The sequence below is a fragment of the Eublepharis macularius genome, chromosome 11 (genome assembly GCF_028583425.1).
Source record: "Eublepharis macularius isolate TG4126 chromosome 11, MPM_Emac_v1.0, whole genome shotgun sequence".
Taxonomy (NCBI): domain Eukaryota; kingdom Metazoa; phylum Chordata; class Lepidosauria; order Squamata; family Eublepharidae; genus Eublepharis; species Eublepharis macularius.
Window position 1 is genome coordinate 65,380,590 of NC_072800.1, and position 17,591 is coordinate 65,398,180.

General features: G+C 44.0%; 1 protein-coding gene across 1 annotated transcript in view; it reads right to left on the reverse strand.

Annotated features, from left to right (window-relative positions):
* Window positions 1-16,886, reverse strand: part of ITGA8 (integrin subunit alpha 8) — a 159,148-nt gene extending 142,262 nt beyond the window's left edge. Inside the window, exons 1-2 of the mRNA XM_054991800.1 lie at window positions 16,672-16,886; window positions 11,628-11,752 (exon numbers count right to left, since the gene is read on the reverse strand). Of these exons, the coding sequence (XP_054847775.1) occupies window positions 11,628-11,752; window positions 16,672-16,886 (340 nt within the window). The remainder of the gene's footprint in view (window positions 1-11,627; window positions 11,753-16,671) is intronic.
* Between the last annotated feature and the right edge of the window lie 705 nt (window positions 16,887-17,591).

Below are 17,591 nucleotides of genomic sequence, written 5' to 3' on the forward strand. Positions count from 1 at the left end.
TTTCAGAAAACTATGCAAAACTAAATTATTGAGGAGGGCTTTCTTCACAGATTATAGGGCTTTGCCATAAGAAATAGTTCAAATAAATGCCTTGGTAAGGGATAGGGAGTATAAAATAGGCTATTGGGCACTCTCTGCTGATGTAGATTTGCTCCTACTGGTTAGTTTGATGTTGCTAAAGATGTCATGTTAATTACTTATGCTTTAAATGCAGAAAGGTTTCATCTATGTGTTTGGCTTTCTGCTGGTTTTTCAAATTTGCAGCTACCATACCCTATTTTATCTATTGATCATGTTGTATTTTTGCTCTGTGAATGTTCTAGCTACTGATTACATTATATGCCCTTGTAATCTGCCTTGGCTCTCAGTGAGAAAGGTGGACTATAAACAAAACAACAACAACATCACGCTTTTGAATTCATGAACCGGACCAACAGTTTTTAAAAAAAACAGGACCAACAATTTTATGAAATATCTGCAAGCATGATAATGCAAGCAACAAAACTGACATAGAAAAATGGCAAAGATCAATTGTGTATGATATTCTAAAACTGTATAAAGGCAAAGGAACTTTATCTGCACCTTCTGCTTGACTTCTTATAATGAAGTAAGCATATACACCTGTTCTGCAGTTGCTCCATTTGTTACTAGGGCTGTGTGCTTCGGGTTTCCGATTCAGGTAAACTACCCGAATCAGATCCGAAAAGATGCTGGATATCTGAATCACTGGCCCCAATTCGGAAATCCTGAATCAAAGCTTTCTGAAGCTTTCGGAAAGCTTCAGGGCTGAGTTTAAAGGGCCCCGCCGCTGCTTGCAAGCAGCATCGGGGCCCTTTAAACATCGTCCCACCCCCACATCATCTCACCCCCACCCCCGGAGGAGGCAGCTCCAGCCTTCCCCAATGCCCCGGAGGCTTAGGCAGTGGCAGCACAAGGCTGCAATGGCCTGAAGGCTCCAGGCTGTCGCAGCAGTCTCGTGCCGCTGCCGCTGCTGCGGCAGCACAAGGCTGCTGCAACGGCCTGGAGCCTCCAGGCCATTGAAGCCTCGTGCTGCTGCCGTGGTGGCAGCAGCGGCCCACAGCACAGCTGACCCTCCCACCAGGTAAGGTAAGTGGATGGGAGGTGGAGGGGTTCCCCAGGGGGGTGGGGGGTGGAAGGGTTGCCACGGGGGGTAGGGGTGGAGGAGTTGCCCCCCTCGCTTCAGTATGCTCCGAATATTTATGGAGCATACCAAAGCGAGTAAAGTACCTTAATTCCAAAGCAGCTTGCAGCTTCGGAATTAAGGTATTTCTGAAATTTTTTCACGCTTTGGGTAAACCTGAAGCGGGAAACCTGAATCAACCCTCTCCTGTACACCCCTATTTGTTACCACTACTAATTAGTTCCCAGGTTCAATTCAGTGTATTGGCTCAGATATAGTTATTTAGACCGCAGCTCATACCTGGGCTAGTGAGAGCAGAGACTGGCTAGAAGCAGGGTGCTCCCTGAGTTTCTTAGCTAGAGTGTGGACAGCTGCTGCTCATCAGTCACTGCTGTTGAGTCAGTATGCCTCTTCCCTGAAGGTATGGTTATTTAGCCCACAGCTGGATCAAAAAGCTGGGTTCTTTTGGATCCAAGCCTACTACTGGATAAGCTGGTGGCAGCTGTGGCCAGGACTACCTTTTACTAGTTAGTCAGCTGTGGTCTTCCCTGGGCAGAAAAGATCAGGCCACTGTGGCACAGACCCTGGTTACATCTAGATTAGATTACTGCAAAGTGTTCTATCTGCGGCTGCCCTTGAGAAGTGTTCAGAAACTTCAGCTGGTGCAGAATGCTGCTGCCAGGATATTCTCTGTAGTGAGTCATAGGGGCCATATTACTCCAGTCTTAACCCATCAATAATGGCTCATAATCTGTTTCTGGGCACAATTCAAGGTGCTACTGCTGACCTTTAAAGCCCTATATGGTGTGGGACTAACATACCTGAAGGACCACCTGCTCCCTTATGAACGTCCCCAACCATTACAGTCATCTTCCAAGGTCCCTGACTTTTGAGATTAGGAGGGTGACAACCCGAGTGAGGGCCTTCTTGGTCATGGCACCATCACACTGGAACTCTCTGTCCAGGAAGATTGGTTTGGCCCCTTCTGTTGACATCTTCCACCAGTGGGTGAAGACTTTTAAAAGTTTTGTTTAGTGCTCCCTCAGTAATTCCTTCTTCCTGCCCAATGTTTTAATTGCCAAATTAATTTTGTAAAATTTGGCCATTGTTTCCTATGAGAAAATCAATCTAGGTACTATCTGGTGAGGTGTGTGTGTGTGGGGGGGGGTCATTTTCCAACCAAACTTCACCAAATTTGGAGGAAAACTACTCCCATCATTCCTCTAAAGACCACCCAGGTTTCATGAAGATTGGACCCGGGACCAATTTTACGGGCTTCCAAAGAAGGTGCCACTGGCCATTCTCCATTATTCCCTAAGGAGGAAAATATATGGGGGCTATCCAGGGCCTGGGGGTGGCATTTTTAAGAAAACTTTCAGGGGTCTTACTCCTGAATATCCTCTAAACCCCCCCCCCCCATGTTTCAGGATAATTAGATCCTGGGGTCCAATTCAATGGCAAATTAAAGCAAGGGGATTCTGATTTTTTTTTCAGATTCAGTAAAAAAAAGGATTTACAGATTTGAGTAGGGGGTCACACCCCTATTTGCTATCATACAAATCAAAATATATCTTGCATCACTGAGTGTCAACCCTTTATTTCACTCGCAGCACATGTTGTGTTGGAAGGAAAAGAAGTATCTGCAAGCCAAATCCATCATGCTCTTCATTAACTAGACACCATGTGAAAGGTTCATCAATGACTTAGTAAAAGTATACAATTTCTTCCCTCCATTAACTCTCTACCTAGCCAGTTATGACCACATCATATTGCCTGTTGTATTGCCTGTTGTTTATCACACTTCTGTTAGGTAAGTGTCTTCTTGCTTTTGTAGAGTTCTCTCCTTCTTCTGTTATTGCAGAACTCAAGCTACCAGGCTGGCCTCATTTATCTTAAACTGATACGTTAACTCTGCGCTTAACAGAGTTTTTGGCCATGGAAGTTTCTTTATATATCTGAAGTATCACTTCAGGTAAGTACTTCCAGATGATTCCTGCTACAAAATGCAGCACTGAAATAACCTGCAAGTTAAGACAATTTCTTTCCTCTCTCCTACTCTGTCAAATCTCTCCTCTTCTTCCACTTTCCCTTCTCCTACTCACGTTTGTTTGCTCTCTTAGAGATACTGCTTACCCCTGCTACAGGACTGTCTTTAGAGGACCATTTAAACACTCCCATCCTGTGCGTGATGTTTCGTGCGGACATCATGAAAAAACTCTTCCCCATGAAAGCACCACAGGTTTATTGCACAAGTCAATCTAATTACGTGGAATTTTTACCAAGTCCATGCCATATGCCACTAAGAGTGATGGCAAGAAGTTCCATATAATTTGTACAGCACAAACATTTTGGTGCTTCACATAGGAGTGGCTTTCAGCAGTCTCCACATGGAAGTAATAATATTTGAACCTGCTCACACTTCTTCTCTCTCTGGAACATAATAGGACCTATTCTCTACATGTCCCTCAAAATAAATAAAATGATAATTTCGTGGATTCAGTCTAGAGATGGGCACGAACAGCAATACGAACTTTAAAAAGCCATGAACATCCCAATCCGCTGTTCACAAATAAGCTGTTTGTGAGGCCCCATTCTAAACAAACAGGTGGTCATTGCACGTCTCTTCTCATCAAGCCAGACAATCTGGCACCTGCAATCAATTCCCTTGGCAACCAGAGGCAGGGACTGCCTGAACTCTGTCTGAACTCCTGCTGTTGCCCTGGAAACCCCAATATAAGCCCAATTTAGCTTGATATGCAGGTCTTCCTTTCAAGTGTGGAGCTCCAAATTTGTTACAAGGGAACAAAGAGCAGGGGGGAGGGGGACTCCCAGCTCTGGTTTTGAAGACAGTGAGGGAGAGACAGCTGCTGTTGGCATTTTGAGAGAGAGACAGGGAGAGTGCATTGGAGCTTGAATTTTCTTTGTGTGTGGTGGGATAGGGATCTACCTCTTCAGGTTCCAGGCTGCCAGGCTCTGGGTCAAGCTATTATTTATTACTGGTACCTTTCCAGCTGCCTGCTCAGGTAAGGTTTCTGGGAGTGGTGCAGTAGGGATCTACCCCTTCAGGTTCCATGGCTGCTGCCAGGCTCTGGGACCAAGCTATTATTTATTTTGGTGCATTTCCTGCTGCCTGCTCAGGTAGGGTTTCTGGGAGTGGTGTGGTAGGGATCTTGATGGCTGGAGGAGAGCCTGCTGGTCCCCACGAACAACGAACATGTTCGTGAACAGGTCATGTTTGTCAATGTTCATTGTTCATGGATGGCAACAAACAACAAACACCATGTTCGGGGGTTTTTTTTCCTGTTAGTACCCATGTCTAATTCAGTCCTATCTGAGGATTTGGAGGAACTACTATTGGGGTACATGACCATGTGACTGTTTTGATGTCACCTGAACTGTTATGAGAACAACCACAAAAGTACTGCTCCAGAAAAAGTATAACTGAGATCAAAACTCCTTTAGAATTCATATTTGCAATGAAGAAAGACCAAGCACCACAAATAATAAAACCAAACTTCTAGCTTTCTGACATGTTCTATTTAAGTTAACTGATGAGTCTTTTTAAAAAGTGTTTCAAAACTGAATTTTCAGAATAATAAATGTGCACGCTCTTTCTCTCTCTTTCTCTGAATAATGGTTGTAAAGATTATTGCTGCCAGCTATTATTTTTCCTGTAACTTAATTGATTGGTACTACCCCAAATTCTTTTTCACACAAGCCAACTCTCTTTCAGTATCTAAACAAATATACGTTTTATTTGTTCTTTAAAGCAGGGCTTAACCAAATAACATTCAAGTCTTATGGCCACTTCATATGCGGTTGGCTGAGACTTCCATGAACATGCAGCAAAACCTTAGCATGGGCAATCGTAACATATAAACCACCTTCGTGTGGCTTTCACGAATTTTCCTACATGCAAGTGATTTCCATGTATCTTCATTGAAGTGGCCATTGGAATCTAGGACAAGACAGTAACTAATTTCTCTAGGGTGTCTAGAGAAGTGCACCACAAATAATAAAATCCAGCTTAGAGGACTACTTGCATGCATACATCTCTCTTCCTTTTGAAAGGGACACAATGAAATAATCACTCAAATAGAAAACACTGCATCTTGAGAAATCACTTGAACTCATCCAAATAGGAACTTCTTATTCAATTTTATTAATAGTTCTGGTGCAAGGCACTTTCCTTGAAGTCAGAAGCAGCTTTGCCCAAGTAAAGGCAAAACCAGCGTGGTTCAAAAAATCCCGCTGCATTGGAATATCTGCTTGTGAGTTCTTAAGCCTCTATTTGCCTGCATAACCAGTCCACTGCTTAGGGAGGAAGAAAAACAAAATATGATTAAGACTGCAGCCTTGGACCTAGGTGAACTAAGCTGCATCTGTTCACTCCTTAAAAGTCACAGTTGATAAAGGGAACCATGTACCCGGCATAAATCAGAACTCTGCCTCTAAATCATTAGAAGGTAATCTGGCTGCTCTTGAATCTCTGGTGTGCAAAAGCAACAGGACGAGCTATCCATTTGTCAGTATTTTCCTTTGACACCTAAATCCTATTTTGTAATAATTTCCCTCAGGGTTCGCTGTCTTCATGGTTAATATTTTCTTCATGTAATTAAATCCCTGGAGTCTCACAAAATATCCTCTGCTAAAAGAATACCTGGGGTCTGTTACAATCAGCTCTGCTTCTGGCTACATTGCCTCATGTTTTATCTCAGCTGCACATTTTGCCAAAGATTTTCCATCTTTCTTCTTGAGGAGAAGATTCATACTTTGGTTGAAAACCACAATCTGGCTGCCTGAGAGAAGACAGAGCACTCCCGCAGGGACCAAAAGCACACCTCATCTTTTATGATTAGCAAAGTCTCATTCCAGGAATAGTGGGCTTTAGAACTAAACTTCTTTGTAAAAATACATACCTACATACATAGTTATTCTCCAGAAAATAAGCATGTATTTTTAAAATAGAGTAGCTAGAGTATTTAGAGTATTTAGAGTAGGGAATCAGATAGAAAACTGAACAAAAAGCTAGAATTTAATACCTTAAATTCAATATTTATAGAGTCAATAAAAGGAAGGTGTCTTTAATGCTGCTCTATAACTACCTCTTCTGGTCCATCTGAAGAACTACAGTATGATCCTAAACACTTTCTGAAACAGATTATAGTTAGGGACAGGGCTCCAAAAAGCACAAAGGCCATATTTACAACACAGGGCCATTTCCTACTGTATTATACTAGAAGAGTTTATTGCTTGTCAACTGCATGGCCAGCTTGGTGGTCAGCTTGGTGACTAGCTTTTATATTTGAAAGAGAGATTCGTGTCTGTAAACTCATATGAGATATGAGCTGTGGAGCCACACCTCACCACAGCTCCCTGAAAGACATCCTCCCCAGACACCATCTCCCCTTCAGTGTTCACCAAGAGATCAGCAGTACTTAACTGGTACCTCTGTAAAGTATGAATTAATCTACAGAAACAATTTTAACCCAGAATGAACTCTGAATCAGTATTCCCTGGCCAATTTCTTCCCTTCCTCTTCCTTTATCTTCTCTTTAAACAGTGGCAAATAGGAAACTCCAAGGCAGTTGCCCAGATACATCTTTGGTTCACTCCTTTTTGATTCCACTAAAGTCAGCAGGACATACAGGTTTAGTTGTCTGTTAGAAACAATATACACATACAACAGTGTACAGAGTCTCCTTCTGATCTCTCGACTGTAGACTTCCTTTTGGTTGATGATTGAATCAAGGAATAGAAACTTTTCAGTAATTTCAATTTCTTGTCAACCTTAAAGTTGTGTAATTCCTCAGTAGTTTCAGTAGTTTTTGTCTCCTTAATGTTCAGCTGTAATCCTGCTTTGGCACTTTCTCCTTTAACCTTCCTCAATGGTCGTTTCAAGTCTTTACTATTTTCTGCTCGTAATGAGGCATCACCTGTATATCTCAACCTGTTTGTCATTTCCAGAGTAAAATACTTGGTAATTTTCTGTCCTTGTCCGGTCCACTTTGCTTCCTTCACAACCAGGATTATAATGCTTAAATGTTCCATTTCTCATTTTATGATTTTGAGCTTATTGATTCATACCTCTTACAATTCCATCATGTTTCGTTTGTATGTGTTATGGAGATAATGTGTGTGAAGGGCACTGAATGCTCAAAATGCTGTATAAATCTTTTTCCTAATTAGCTCTCAATTGTACAAAGATTTTGGCCTACATGCATCTGATTCATGTCAAAATCTTTGTACAATTATGAAGTAATTTTTTTTAAAACCCAGCATTTTAGATTTATACACCACATTCAAGTGTTCAATGCACTTTTCATACATTATCTCCTTGTAACCTTTACAACCTCCCTATACGGTAGATTAGTATTATTATCCAGATTTTGCAGATGGGGTGAGGGCACCAAGGCTGAAAGTGAGCTCTTGCAATAGTGAGTTCATGACAGAAGCATGATTCGAACTAGGGAACCTCCTAACCTACAGACTCCGTTTCTTAGCCAGTATTCTACAATTGTTCTCAGTATTTAGATTTCTGGGGCAGGCATCTGGCATGTCGGATGGCCACAAACAAGTGGTGGTAATTGAAGAAGAAAAATAAATATCGGCTACAAGCCATAGTACAAGGCATTTAACAGCACTATCCTAAGCAGAGATACATTCTTCTAAGCCCATTGACCTAAATGAACTTTGGAATGGTGTAATGCTGCTTAGGCTTGCACTGTGAATGGCTGCCATTGAGACAGCAAGCAGTTAACTGCAGTTCTTGACAAGCTAGCTTTTAATGGGAAGTGCCCTCAGAATTCTATACAGTTTGTTACATGATTTAGTTATTGCCTGTTAAGATGTTTAAAAAGGGAAAGGTCTCCACTCTCCACCACTGCCCCCATATTTACCATGCCACAATTTGCCCTGCAAAAAGGCTTGAAGCCTGCTTGTTCTGCTGTTATACCACAAATTCACTTCTAGCACCAGAAGCACAACTTTCAACTTGTACTAAGTAATTTCTTCTCAGGCTACCCTCCTCTGTTTCTACAAGAAATTATCTCGGAAGTTGTAGCCAGTGGATGGACAGAGGATAGTAGTAATAATGTGAATATATAAATGATGACCATCCTTGAGATTCAATCCTACATTTCATAATGTCCTTCTGAGAAATGCAAACAGCAGACATTGCTAATTTACATGTCATTTAATGAACTGGCTGCCACTGTTTTTTTTAAAAAAATGGCTGGAAGAAAAAAACCTGATGTGTTTAAGACTATATAAGTGGCAGCTCACTTGGTAATAGCATCCATCTGCAGTGCCTCTGCAAGAGAGACCATGCTGTGGTTTGAATTGACCACAGGCTGCAAAGCTTGGGTGGCGATGTTCAGCTACATCAACACACTGGTATATCATAACCGTTTCCAATTTGTGCAAGTCAAAAGTATTGCTGCTATTGCTGTTCCACAAAGGCCACTTGTAGGAAGTGTTCTCATTCTGTCTGCTGCTCCATTGAGCTCCCGATGGTTATTGTTGGCAATGGGAGTGAGAAAGTCATCCAAGCGTGCCGTACAGTCTCCCCTCACTGAAAGATTACAAGTCCCATGAAGCATTCTATAAGCCAGCTTACTCAAGTGGATGGGGAGAAAAGAGGAAGTCCCTCTACAGCATGAAAACCTGTCACAGGATCCCTGAGTTCACCATTTAGGAACAGACTAGAATGTGGGACAGATGCAGGAGTGTGATTCTCAGAGCAAAGCTACGAGTGATGCCTGACACAGGTTGGACTCTTGTCAGCTTCCCTCAAGTTTTGATGGGAAATGTAGGCATCCTGGTCTTGCAGCTGTAATGGAGAGCCAATCTGTAAAACCAGGACGCCTACATTTCCCATCAAAACTTGAGGGAAGCTGACAAGTGTCCAACCTGTGTCAGGCGTCACTTGTAGCTTGGCTCTCAGTCTGATATGTTATCTGCTTGCCCACAGCTGTGGTTTATAGTCTGTACTTATATAAAGATTATAATTAATCACTGGTCACCTTTTATGGTTCAACTATGACTACCGAATTTGAACTTAAATTTATGCTTAAGACGGAGCTTCTGGATGTTCAGACTTGGAATACTCTGCTCAGCATTTTTCACCCTTTTGTATGATGCTTTTGGAGATTATGTTCAGAACTTTGATGCTGGCAAATCCCAAGTCATCTATAAAAACACAGCAATATTTGAACCAGTCCCGTTCTTTAATTAAAGCCACTTGAATTCCATTTTTGTGTTCTGTTCTTCAGTAACTGGGAAATCTTGTTTGGGGTGGGAGAAAATAAGCACAGCTGCAATGTCAGGCATCCCTGAATAGGTTCTGCTAAGGGCCACCAAATGTGTCCCCATGTGACTCTAGCTAGCAAACAAAAATGTCTGTTCTCTTTAGTAGATGCTCACTATGTTGTCTTGATTGGTTTTCATAACAGGCAACTTCTCACATTCCTTTTTGATGACATGAGCATAAGGCATGCTTGCATCTGAAAATCCAAGCAAATATGACAGGGAAAGAAGACTATACACAATACTTCTGATGTTTTATTTAGATATTTATAGCTGGCTTTTCTCCCCAATGGAAACCCATTCATCCTGCAGTCATTCCTATCCTGCAAATAGGGTATGGGTCTTCTACTATCCTTCCCTTTTCTTTAAAGATGCCTTGAGGATTTAAAAGTAACCTTCAAGAGGTTCCTGTAGAAATTTAAAACACGTAGTAGGATTTCCGTTTACGGAATGCAATGTTCTCACCTCCCCCTTCCTGCTGCATCCCAAAATGCTCTGTTCCTGGGGGGGTGGGGGGTGGGAGATCCCTAAGAACAGCATGAGGAGGAGCTGGGCTGCCATGAGGGGAGAATTGGTGAAAGTCACCTCCTCGTCTGTGCTGATCTGTACAACAGGATCCAACCCAATTATCTCTGTGAACTAGTAGCACATCAACAGAGTCACATATGGAATTCTTTGTTGATTACAGTTACTAGTGAGATTGTCTTATGCTGAAGAAATTAGACAAAAGGGCCTCTGAGATTCCTCCTGCCATGCCACTAGACCACCCATGGACAGGTCACTATCACAACAATCAACACTTCCTTCTTTGCAGGAAAATAATACAGAATATATGTGTTTCAGTCACAGCATGAAGCCTTCCTCATCCAGTATGTTCATTTCTCTTATGAGACAGAGTTGAATGCATCCCATAGATCACAAATTAACTGACGCTGAAAAACAAGTACATGTTTCCCATTTGGAGTATTCTGTCCCTGCGGCCTCAAAGGAATCTTTAGCAATGTATTTAAAAGGGGAAAAATGGAAACCATATTAGTGAATGAGAATTCTTAAAGTTACTGGAGAGCGAAGATCACTGTCTCCCAACTAGGCACTGCAAGAGACAGTAAATCCTCGAGATTTAACGTCTCCATCCCGACCATTTCATATGCCGATGGCTTGCTACCAGATATACGACATATATAACCAGAGTCTACTTTGTGCCCATCAAGAATTGCTTATTAGTCTAAAGGCAAACTGATTTTCAGTTCCAGCTTCCTTATTTCATGCCTGAAGGAAACAACCCCAAGGAGACACTGCTACAGTCAAAGGTATCACCTTACTAATCTTGCATGGGCTCATTCAGAGAAGCTTTGAGATCTGTGTTTGCAAAAATAGGTTTGGTACATTCATGAAAGCACAAACTTTAAACCAAACTTGATGATTCATAAACATTGCTTCTAAAGATTAGAAGTTTAAATTAAAACCTTTCCATTTCAACGTTTCAGAAAACACTAGCACTAAATGATTTTCAAGGGCCATAAAGGAAAACAACAGAAAACATAAACAGCCTGAACTGTCCAAAATATGTTTCCCCTTTAATTAAATAAAAACCATCTGTCAGAGGGGGAGGGGATCTGAAGGGGATGCAAGCCATCCACATTATGCCTCAATCGTTTTCCATCCAGCCTCTGTTATTTTGAAAGAACCCCCCTCCCCTTTTTAAGGAAATAAATAAGCTTGCAGCACAAGGTACTTCTTTGCTTCATCCAACTGGCCAGAAAACCTCTGGGAGAGAAAGGTGCTAAACATTGACTATGCACTTGAAAGGAGGATGCTAAACTAGGAACATGCTTTGTAAAACTTGAAGTTGACAAGGACTCCAGTGTAAATCACATTGTAGAAATGCATCAAGGGGAAAAAATAGTTAAGGAGGAGAAGGAAAGCAGTAGCCCTGAAGTTCATGCCATAGTTAGATCTTGGGGGACCATGAAATACTTCTCCACAAGCACATATACAGAAACATCCAAGAACGGCATTTCCTCTGGGAGAGGCAGAGAGTTAGATCAGAGGAACTAAAATAATTGAAGAGAGTATCCAATCTGCTGACCAGAAGGGGAGGGGGCTGCAGCCTCCTTAATGCAACTGTGTTCAACTGAGCATTCCCATGCACACCACGGTGCAGAGCCCATTTACTTACTTGTATTATCAAAAGGGATCAGTTTGCACTCAGCAGCCGGCCAAGGGCAATAATAGACAGCACCTCCCTCCACAATGTCCGGCTGTGTAGTGTTGGCTTTGGGAGCTCCAACCAAGACACTGACTCTGCAAGACAGACATGAAAAAGCTCATGAGCAACAAGGACGGACTGGAAATTCCACAGACGGGGTTGTTTTATTGACAGATGACTTTATGGAGAGTGACAGATCAGTAACTATAAAAACATTACAATTGTGCAAAGCAAAAAAAGGACAAGAAGAACACTTTTTTAGACTGATGAATTCTTTTCTACATCATCAAGGTCAAGTAAGAACATGTGGCCCCTATGCAGCCAGAACGGTGTTAGTTAAGAGGTCAACAGAAAGATCAACTGCAGAGGAGAGCTGGAGGGGATTATTTATTTATACAACACTTTCCCTTGGAATTTGTTTATTTACAGAAGAGCAAAGGCAAAGTCAGGCCTGGGCAAGGAAGTTGGGTTCCTGGGAAACAATGATTTGAACACCCAGCCCTGTCTACTGCACATTTTAATGTTGATTGATATGTTACTTTTTACCAACACAGTCCTCAGATTAATGTTGGCTGGTTGGAGACAAATGCAATTGAAGAATGGTGGTGGGACGTGCTATCAAGTCACAGCTCACTTATGGGGACACCCCCCTCCCCCACTGGGGTTTTCAAGGCAAGAGGCTTTGCCACAGCCTGACTCTGCAACCCTTTGGGAGTCTCCCGTCTAATTACTAACAAAGGCCAACCTTGGTTAGCTTCCAGGATCTGAGATCAGGCTTCCCTGGGCTATCCAGGTCACGGCAACTGAAAAATAGTCCGGTAGTCAAGTAGAAAAAAGAATAGCCAAGAACATGCCTCTCTTACTGCCAAGATGTGTTTTGATTTAAAAACAAATAGCATTGTTTCCTTGAAATCTATGTGTGACAGTGATACACATCTAGCCCAGGGGGTCTGGACCTTTTAACAATTATATCAAAATTCAGAGCATAATATTAAGAATAAGCCAATGTAAGAATGTCAATGTACATAACTGAAAACATACTACTATATACTACTGATAACTGATGTGTGCATAAAGTTTCTGCAGCCCAAACACTGGTTGTTGTAAGTTCCTTAATACAAAGTAGCTTCCATGTGGATGGCAAAATAGGTATATTGGATGCAATATTATGCAGTTGAAGCATGTTATGTGCAATCCCACGCACATAAGGAAGCCTGACTTCTAAGTACACTTGAATAGGATTGACCTTCATAACACAATAACAATGCTAAGTAATATTATTCTTAAATTCAAGTAGTTTTGACCATCAGAGCAGGATAATACAGTGACTGCCACCACTCTACACAACTCTTTATTAAATTGCATTGTTTGTTGTCACCAAACATGGTAACAGTCAGTCGCACTGACAGGTTTTACTAGGCCCACTGCTTGCCACACTAGCTAAAGGCAGAACTTGGATGTCCAGAGGCTGTATGTCCCTTATTACAAGACACTGAGAACGATTACACAGGGGTTATGCCCTGCTAGTGAACTTTCCAGAGCACCTCCTGAAGACCAGACTTATTGTTCTCATCCACAAAGGCTTTGATTCTCGAAAGCTCATACCCTAGAAATCTAATTGTTCTCTAAGAGCCAAAACACACGTTAAGAAAAACCTAGGTTCAGCACGTGTTCTCTTACCTCAAGGTTTGCTGGGATCTGTAGGCGTCCTGGAAGCTTAAAGTTTAGCATTTACAGAGCAGCAAAAAGGGAAAGGGAAATACAGGCGCCTGTATTTTAAGCTTTAAGCTTCCAGGACGCCTTTAAGCTTCCAGGACGCTTACAGATCCTTTAAGCTTCCAGGACTTTAAGCTTCCAGGACCCCTACAGATCTTTAAGCTTCCAGGACGCCTACTTTAAGCTTCCAGGACTCCTACAGATCCCGGCAAACCTTGAGGTAAGAGAACACGTGCTGAACCTAGGTTTTTCTTAACGTGTGTTTTGGCTCTAAGGTGCTACTGGACCCAAATCTTGCTCTAACATACTGGATCACTGTATTATATATGCAAACAGGAGCCGGCAAAGCTCTTGCCCCCATTCACTTTGGATGTCATATGAACAAGATGGCAGACAATTTGCTTTGCTCTTCTCGTCCAATTTGGTAAGCTTTTTGGGTACTCTACTTGACAATCAGTACCAGTTCCATAAGGCTTCTTCCACCCAGCAACAGTTCTCTTGGCAGGGTTCATTGCCAATGCAAATGAAAGGAGTTACAGACTTACTTTTAAAAAGAAAAGAAAAAAAGAAAGCTGGGGATTCAGAGAACCTTGTGCCTTTTGGCAGCTTCGTCTGACAGATCGGCTGCAGCCGTTCCTTGAGGCGCTTGACCAGGCCACAGTGTAGCCATGCTCTAATTACATCCAAACTAGATGACTCTACATGGGGGTGCCTTTGGAAACTGTCCAAAAACTTCAGCTGGTCCAAACTGCAACAGCCAGACGACTGTCACGGGTGGGATGCAAAGATTGTATCATTGCAGTGCTGAAACTTCTGGACCAGCTGCCCATTTGTTTATAGGCACAATTCAAAGTGCTAGTTGTAACACGCCCTAAAAGCCTTGTAGCTAGGGTATTTGAAGGACTGCTTCCTTCTGTATTGTCCCGTCTGCCAACTAAGATTGTCTTCACAACCTCTGCTCTCTGTGCCTCCACCATCAGAGGTGAGCCAGGTGGCAACCAGAGACAAGGCTTTTTCAGCAGAGGCATCTTGCCTGTGGAAAGTTTTTCCCCATGAGGCCTGCCTGGTGCCTACTGTCTTTGAGTGCCAGGCCAAAACGTTTCTTTACTGTACTCAAAAAACCCTCAAGAACCTGATTATCACACTACCAGGTGTGTTACATTAGCAATATGTAACACACCTGGTAGTGTGATAAGCAGGTTCTTGAGGGTTTTTTGAGTACAGTGTTGTGTAATCTCGGAACCTCTCTCTTTTGTGCTGTATCAAAACGTTTCTTTATTCTTTTACCTAAGGTGCAGAGATATGCTCTACTTATATCTCCACAACCAAAAGGAATAGAGACTTACTTTCTTAATAATTAAAGCTGAGAAGAACTCAGAGGAACTATTAGTAGTTGTTATAATATTATAATGCTACAGCATTTAACAAAAGGATTACAGGGCGAAATGAAGGCTGTGGAAGGGCGGGGGCTAAGTGCTGATATGGATGGGACTTTAAAAAATGTGCACCTTCCAATCCACAGAGCATACAAACACACTCTGACTGTGATCTTTTCAAAGAGATCATATCAAACCAGATTTGCAGAAGTTCACAACAAAGCAGAGGAACATGTGGAAAGTGGATGATGAGAGAACAATGTCATGTGGATGCTCCAAAAAACCCACACTCCCTCTGACTGGGAAGCCAAACCTGAGCAAAATGTCCACATGGAAGCAGCCCAAGGCATAGGGATGCAGCTCAGTAACACAGCATCCATCCAAAGCCCTAGAACCAGAGATCTGGAAATGACCAAAAGCCCAAGACCTGACCCGAAGTTGTCCATCCACACATCACAATTTCCCACAGCTCATCTATTCATTCTGTACCACCTTATATCACAAGCAAATACTCAGTCTCACCCCAACGCCTCATGATACATTTCCTGAACACTGTGATTAGTATATTTTCCTCCAGTCTGCATTCTCTCCTATTCAACACACACATTCATCATTTGCCCTCTGCAAAATCTAAGTGACTCTGTGCTTGTGTGAATGGGACATCACAGATCTAATGTTACTGGCTGGGCTTTTGCATCACTGCACCTCAAATACCATTATTTTCAATGAATTCAGTTCACACATTGCATTACCAAGTATGCAACAGAGCCCCTATGATATGCATTTGCGCACCAAACACCACTAGCCCCATGCACTGGCTTTAATCAGAGCAATTTCCTCAATCTCATCCACATCCCTAGTGTGCAGGCCACTTCCAGTGGTGCAGTTTCTCTAAACTCCACTGCTATTTAATAAGCCACGACAGAGTTCAGTACCTTAAATCAGGGATTTTTACAACCTAGTAATTGACTGGAAAGCTACAGAGGCTGTACTCCTAAACACACTCATGAAAACGTCCCTTGAACTCAATGTGATTCACTTTTTTCTGAATATACGTGCTTCAGATTGCACTATGACTCTTGTTGACTTCAGCAGGACTGAATCAGCAGAAATCTAATGTTCTTTGACTTGAGAGGAAAGAATACACTATTTATTTGGAAAAATTTTGTGCCACCTCTCCTGCTCAACTATACGATAACATCGTAACATAATAATATGCAGAGTCAGGCATTAATTCCCTTGGACTGACTTCCCAGATGCTCTACTAAATATAAGACTGTGATTTCAAAGTGGCCATTATCAACTTAAAGCTGGTGTCGAGAGCCTGCAGAATTTGAGTCCAGTGGCACCTTAGAGACCAACAAGATTTTCAGGGTATACGCTTTCAAGAGTCAAAGCTCCAGGGAAAGCTTAGGCCCTGAAAATCTTGTCGGTCTCTAAGGTGCCACTGGACTCAGCTCCTGCTGCTCTACGGCTACCTTCATCTACTGTTCCTGACGCCATTTCACAGAAGTTCCCACTCGAGAGACTTGTGCAGTTCCGTTGACTCCGTTGGCACATACAACCTCTCTCCCTCACAGCGCTGCTGGAGCTGCGCGGACTAGGCGCGGGTGCTGAAACAGGATCCATCGCGCTCCAAGGAGTCTACCCAGCTGCAACGCAGGTTTAAGAGCTGCAACCTGGGAGTCCCCTTACTTGTCAGGAGTCGAAGATTTGAGCTAAGCTTGGCATTCCCCCATCTGCAGTATTAAGGCTGGAAACGTCTGTGCGTTTACTTGGGAGTAAGCCCCACGCAGCTCAAGCGAACCAAGAGGATGTAAGCGCAGGCTCCTCTGTTGCGCAGCCGCTTCCATCTCTGCGCCAAGAGTCCCCTTCCCCTCCGGAGCGGTTTGGCGCGCCGTTCCTACCCCGGCGCTACTTACGCGTGCGGCGCAGGGCTGTAGAAATCCAGCGCGTAGCCAAAGTAGCTGCCGTCGGGGCCGCTGTAGACGGCGAACTTCTCGGGGTCCAGGTTGAAGGCGCGCAGCATCCCGGGCAGCGGCAGCAGCAGCAGCAGCAGCGCCAGCGCGCAGCGCCTGCTCCAAGGCGACGAGGGCGGCAGCGGCAAGAGCAGCAACCTCCGCCGCCGCCTCCACATCCTCCTGGCAGCGGCTGCCGCGGTGCCTCCCAAGCGGCGGGGCGAGCGCGAAGCCGGAGTTGAAAGGAGCAGCTGCAGCCGCCGCCGGGAGCCTCGCAGGGCGCGCTCGGGCCGCCTCCGCCGCCCCCGCGTCTCGCTCTGCGCGCGCCGCCCGCCACGAGCTGGCATGGCGAGGGAGGCGCAAAGCCATTCGCCTCCGCTCGCAGCCGCCGGCCGGCTTCGCGCGCCAGCCCGCCTCGACGGCGCCCCCTGCTGCTGTGCCCGCCGAGGGAGAAAGAGAGGGGGGCGCGGAGCCGCCCGGGGCCAGGTTGAAATGCGGCCGCCGCCGCGCCTGACCCGCCTAGGCTGAGCAGGGGCGCGAGAGAAGCCGGAGGGGAGAAGCGGTGCCTGCCTCGCGGAAGCTGAGGCCGTGAGGTGCTTAAGGGGCCGCTTCAGACTGGCAACAAGCAAACACTCTGACCTGGCCCAGCATCCAAAGGGGAAAACTCTGCCAAGTGCCGTGGGGAAATGCGCAATCTATTGCAGTCGCGAGTGTGGTTTGCCATAGCAGAACGCTGGGGTGGTGGAAAGTGCCCTCAAATCATAGCTGACTTATGGCTACCCTGATGGGGTTTTCAGGGCAAGAGACAAACAGAGATGTTTTGCTGTTGCCTGTCTTGCAAGGAGGGTTGCCAGGTCCAGGTTGGGAAATTCCTGGAGATTTGG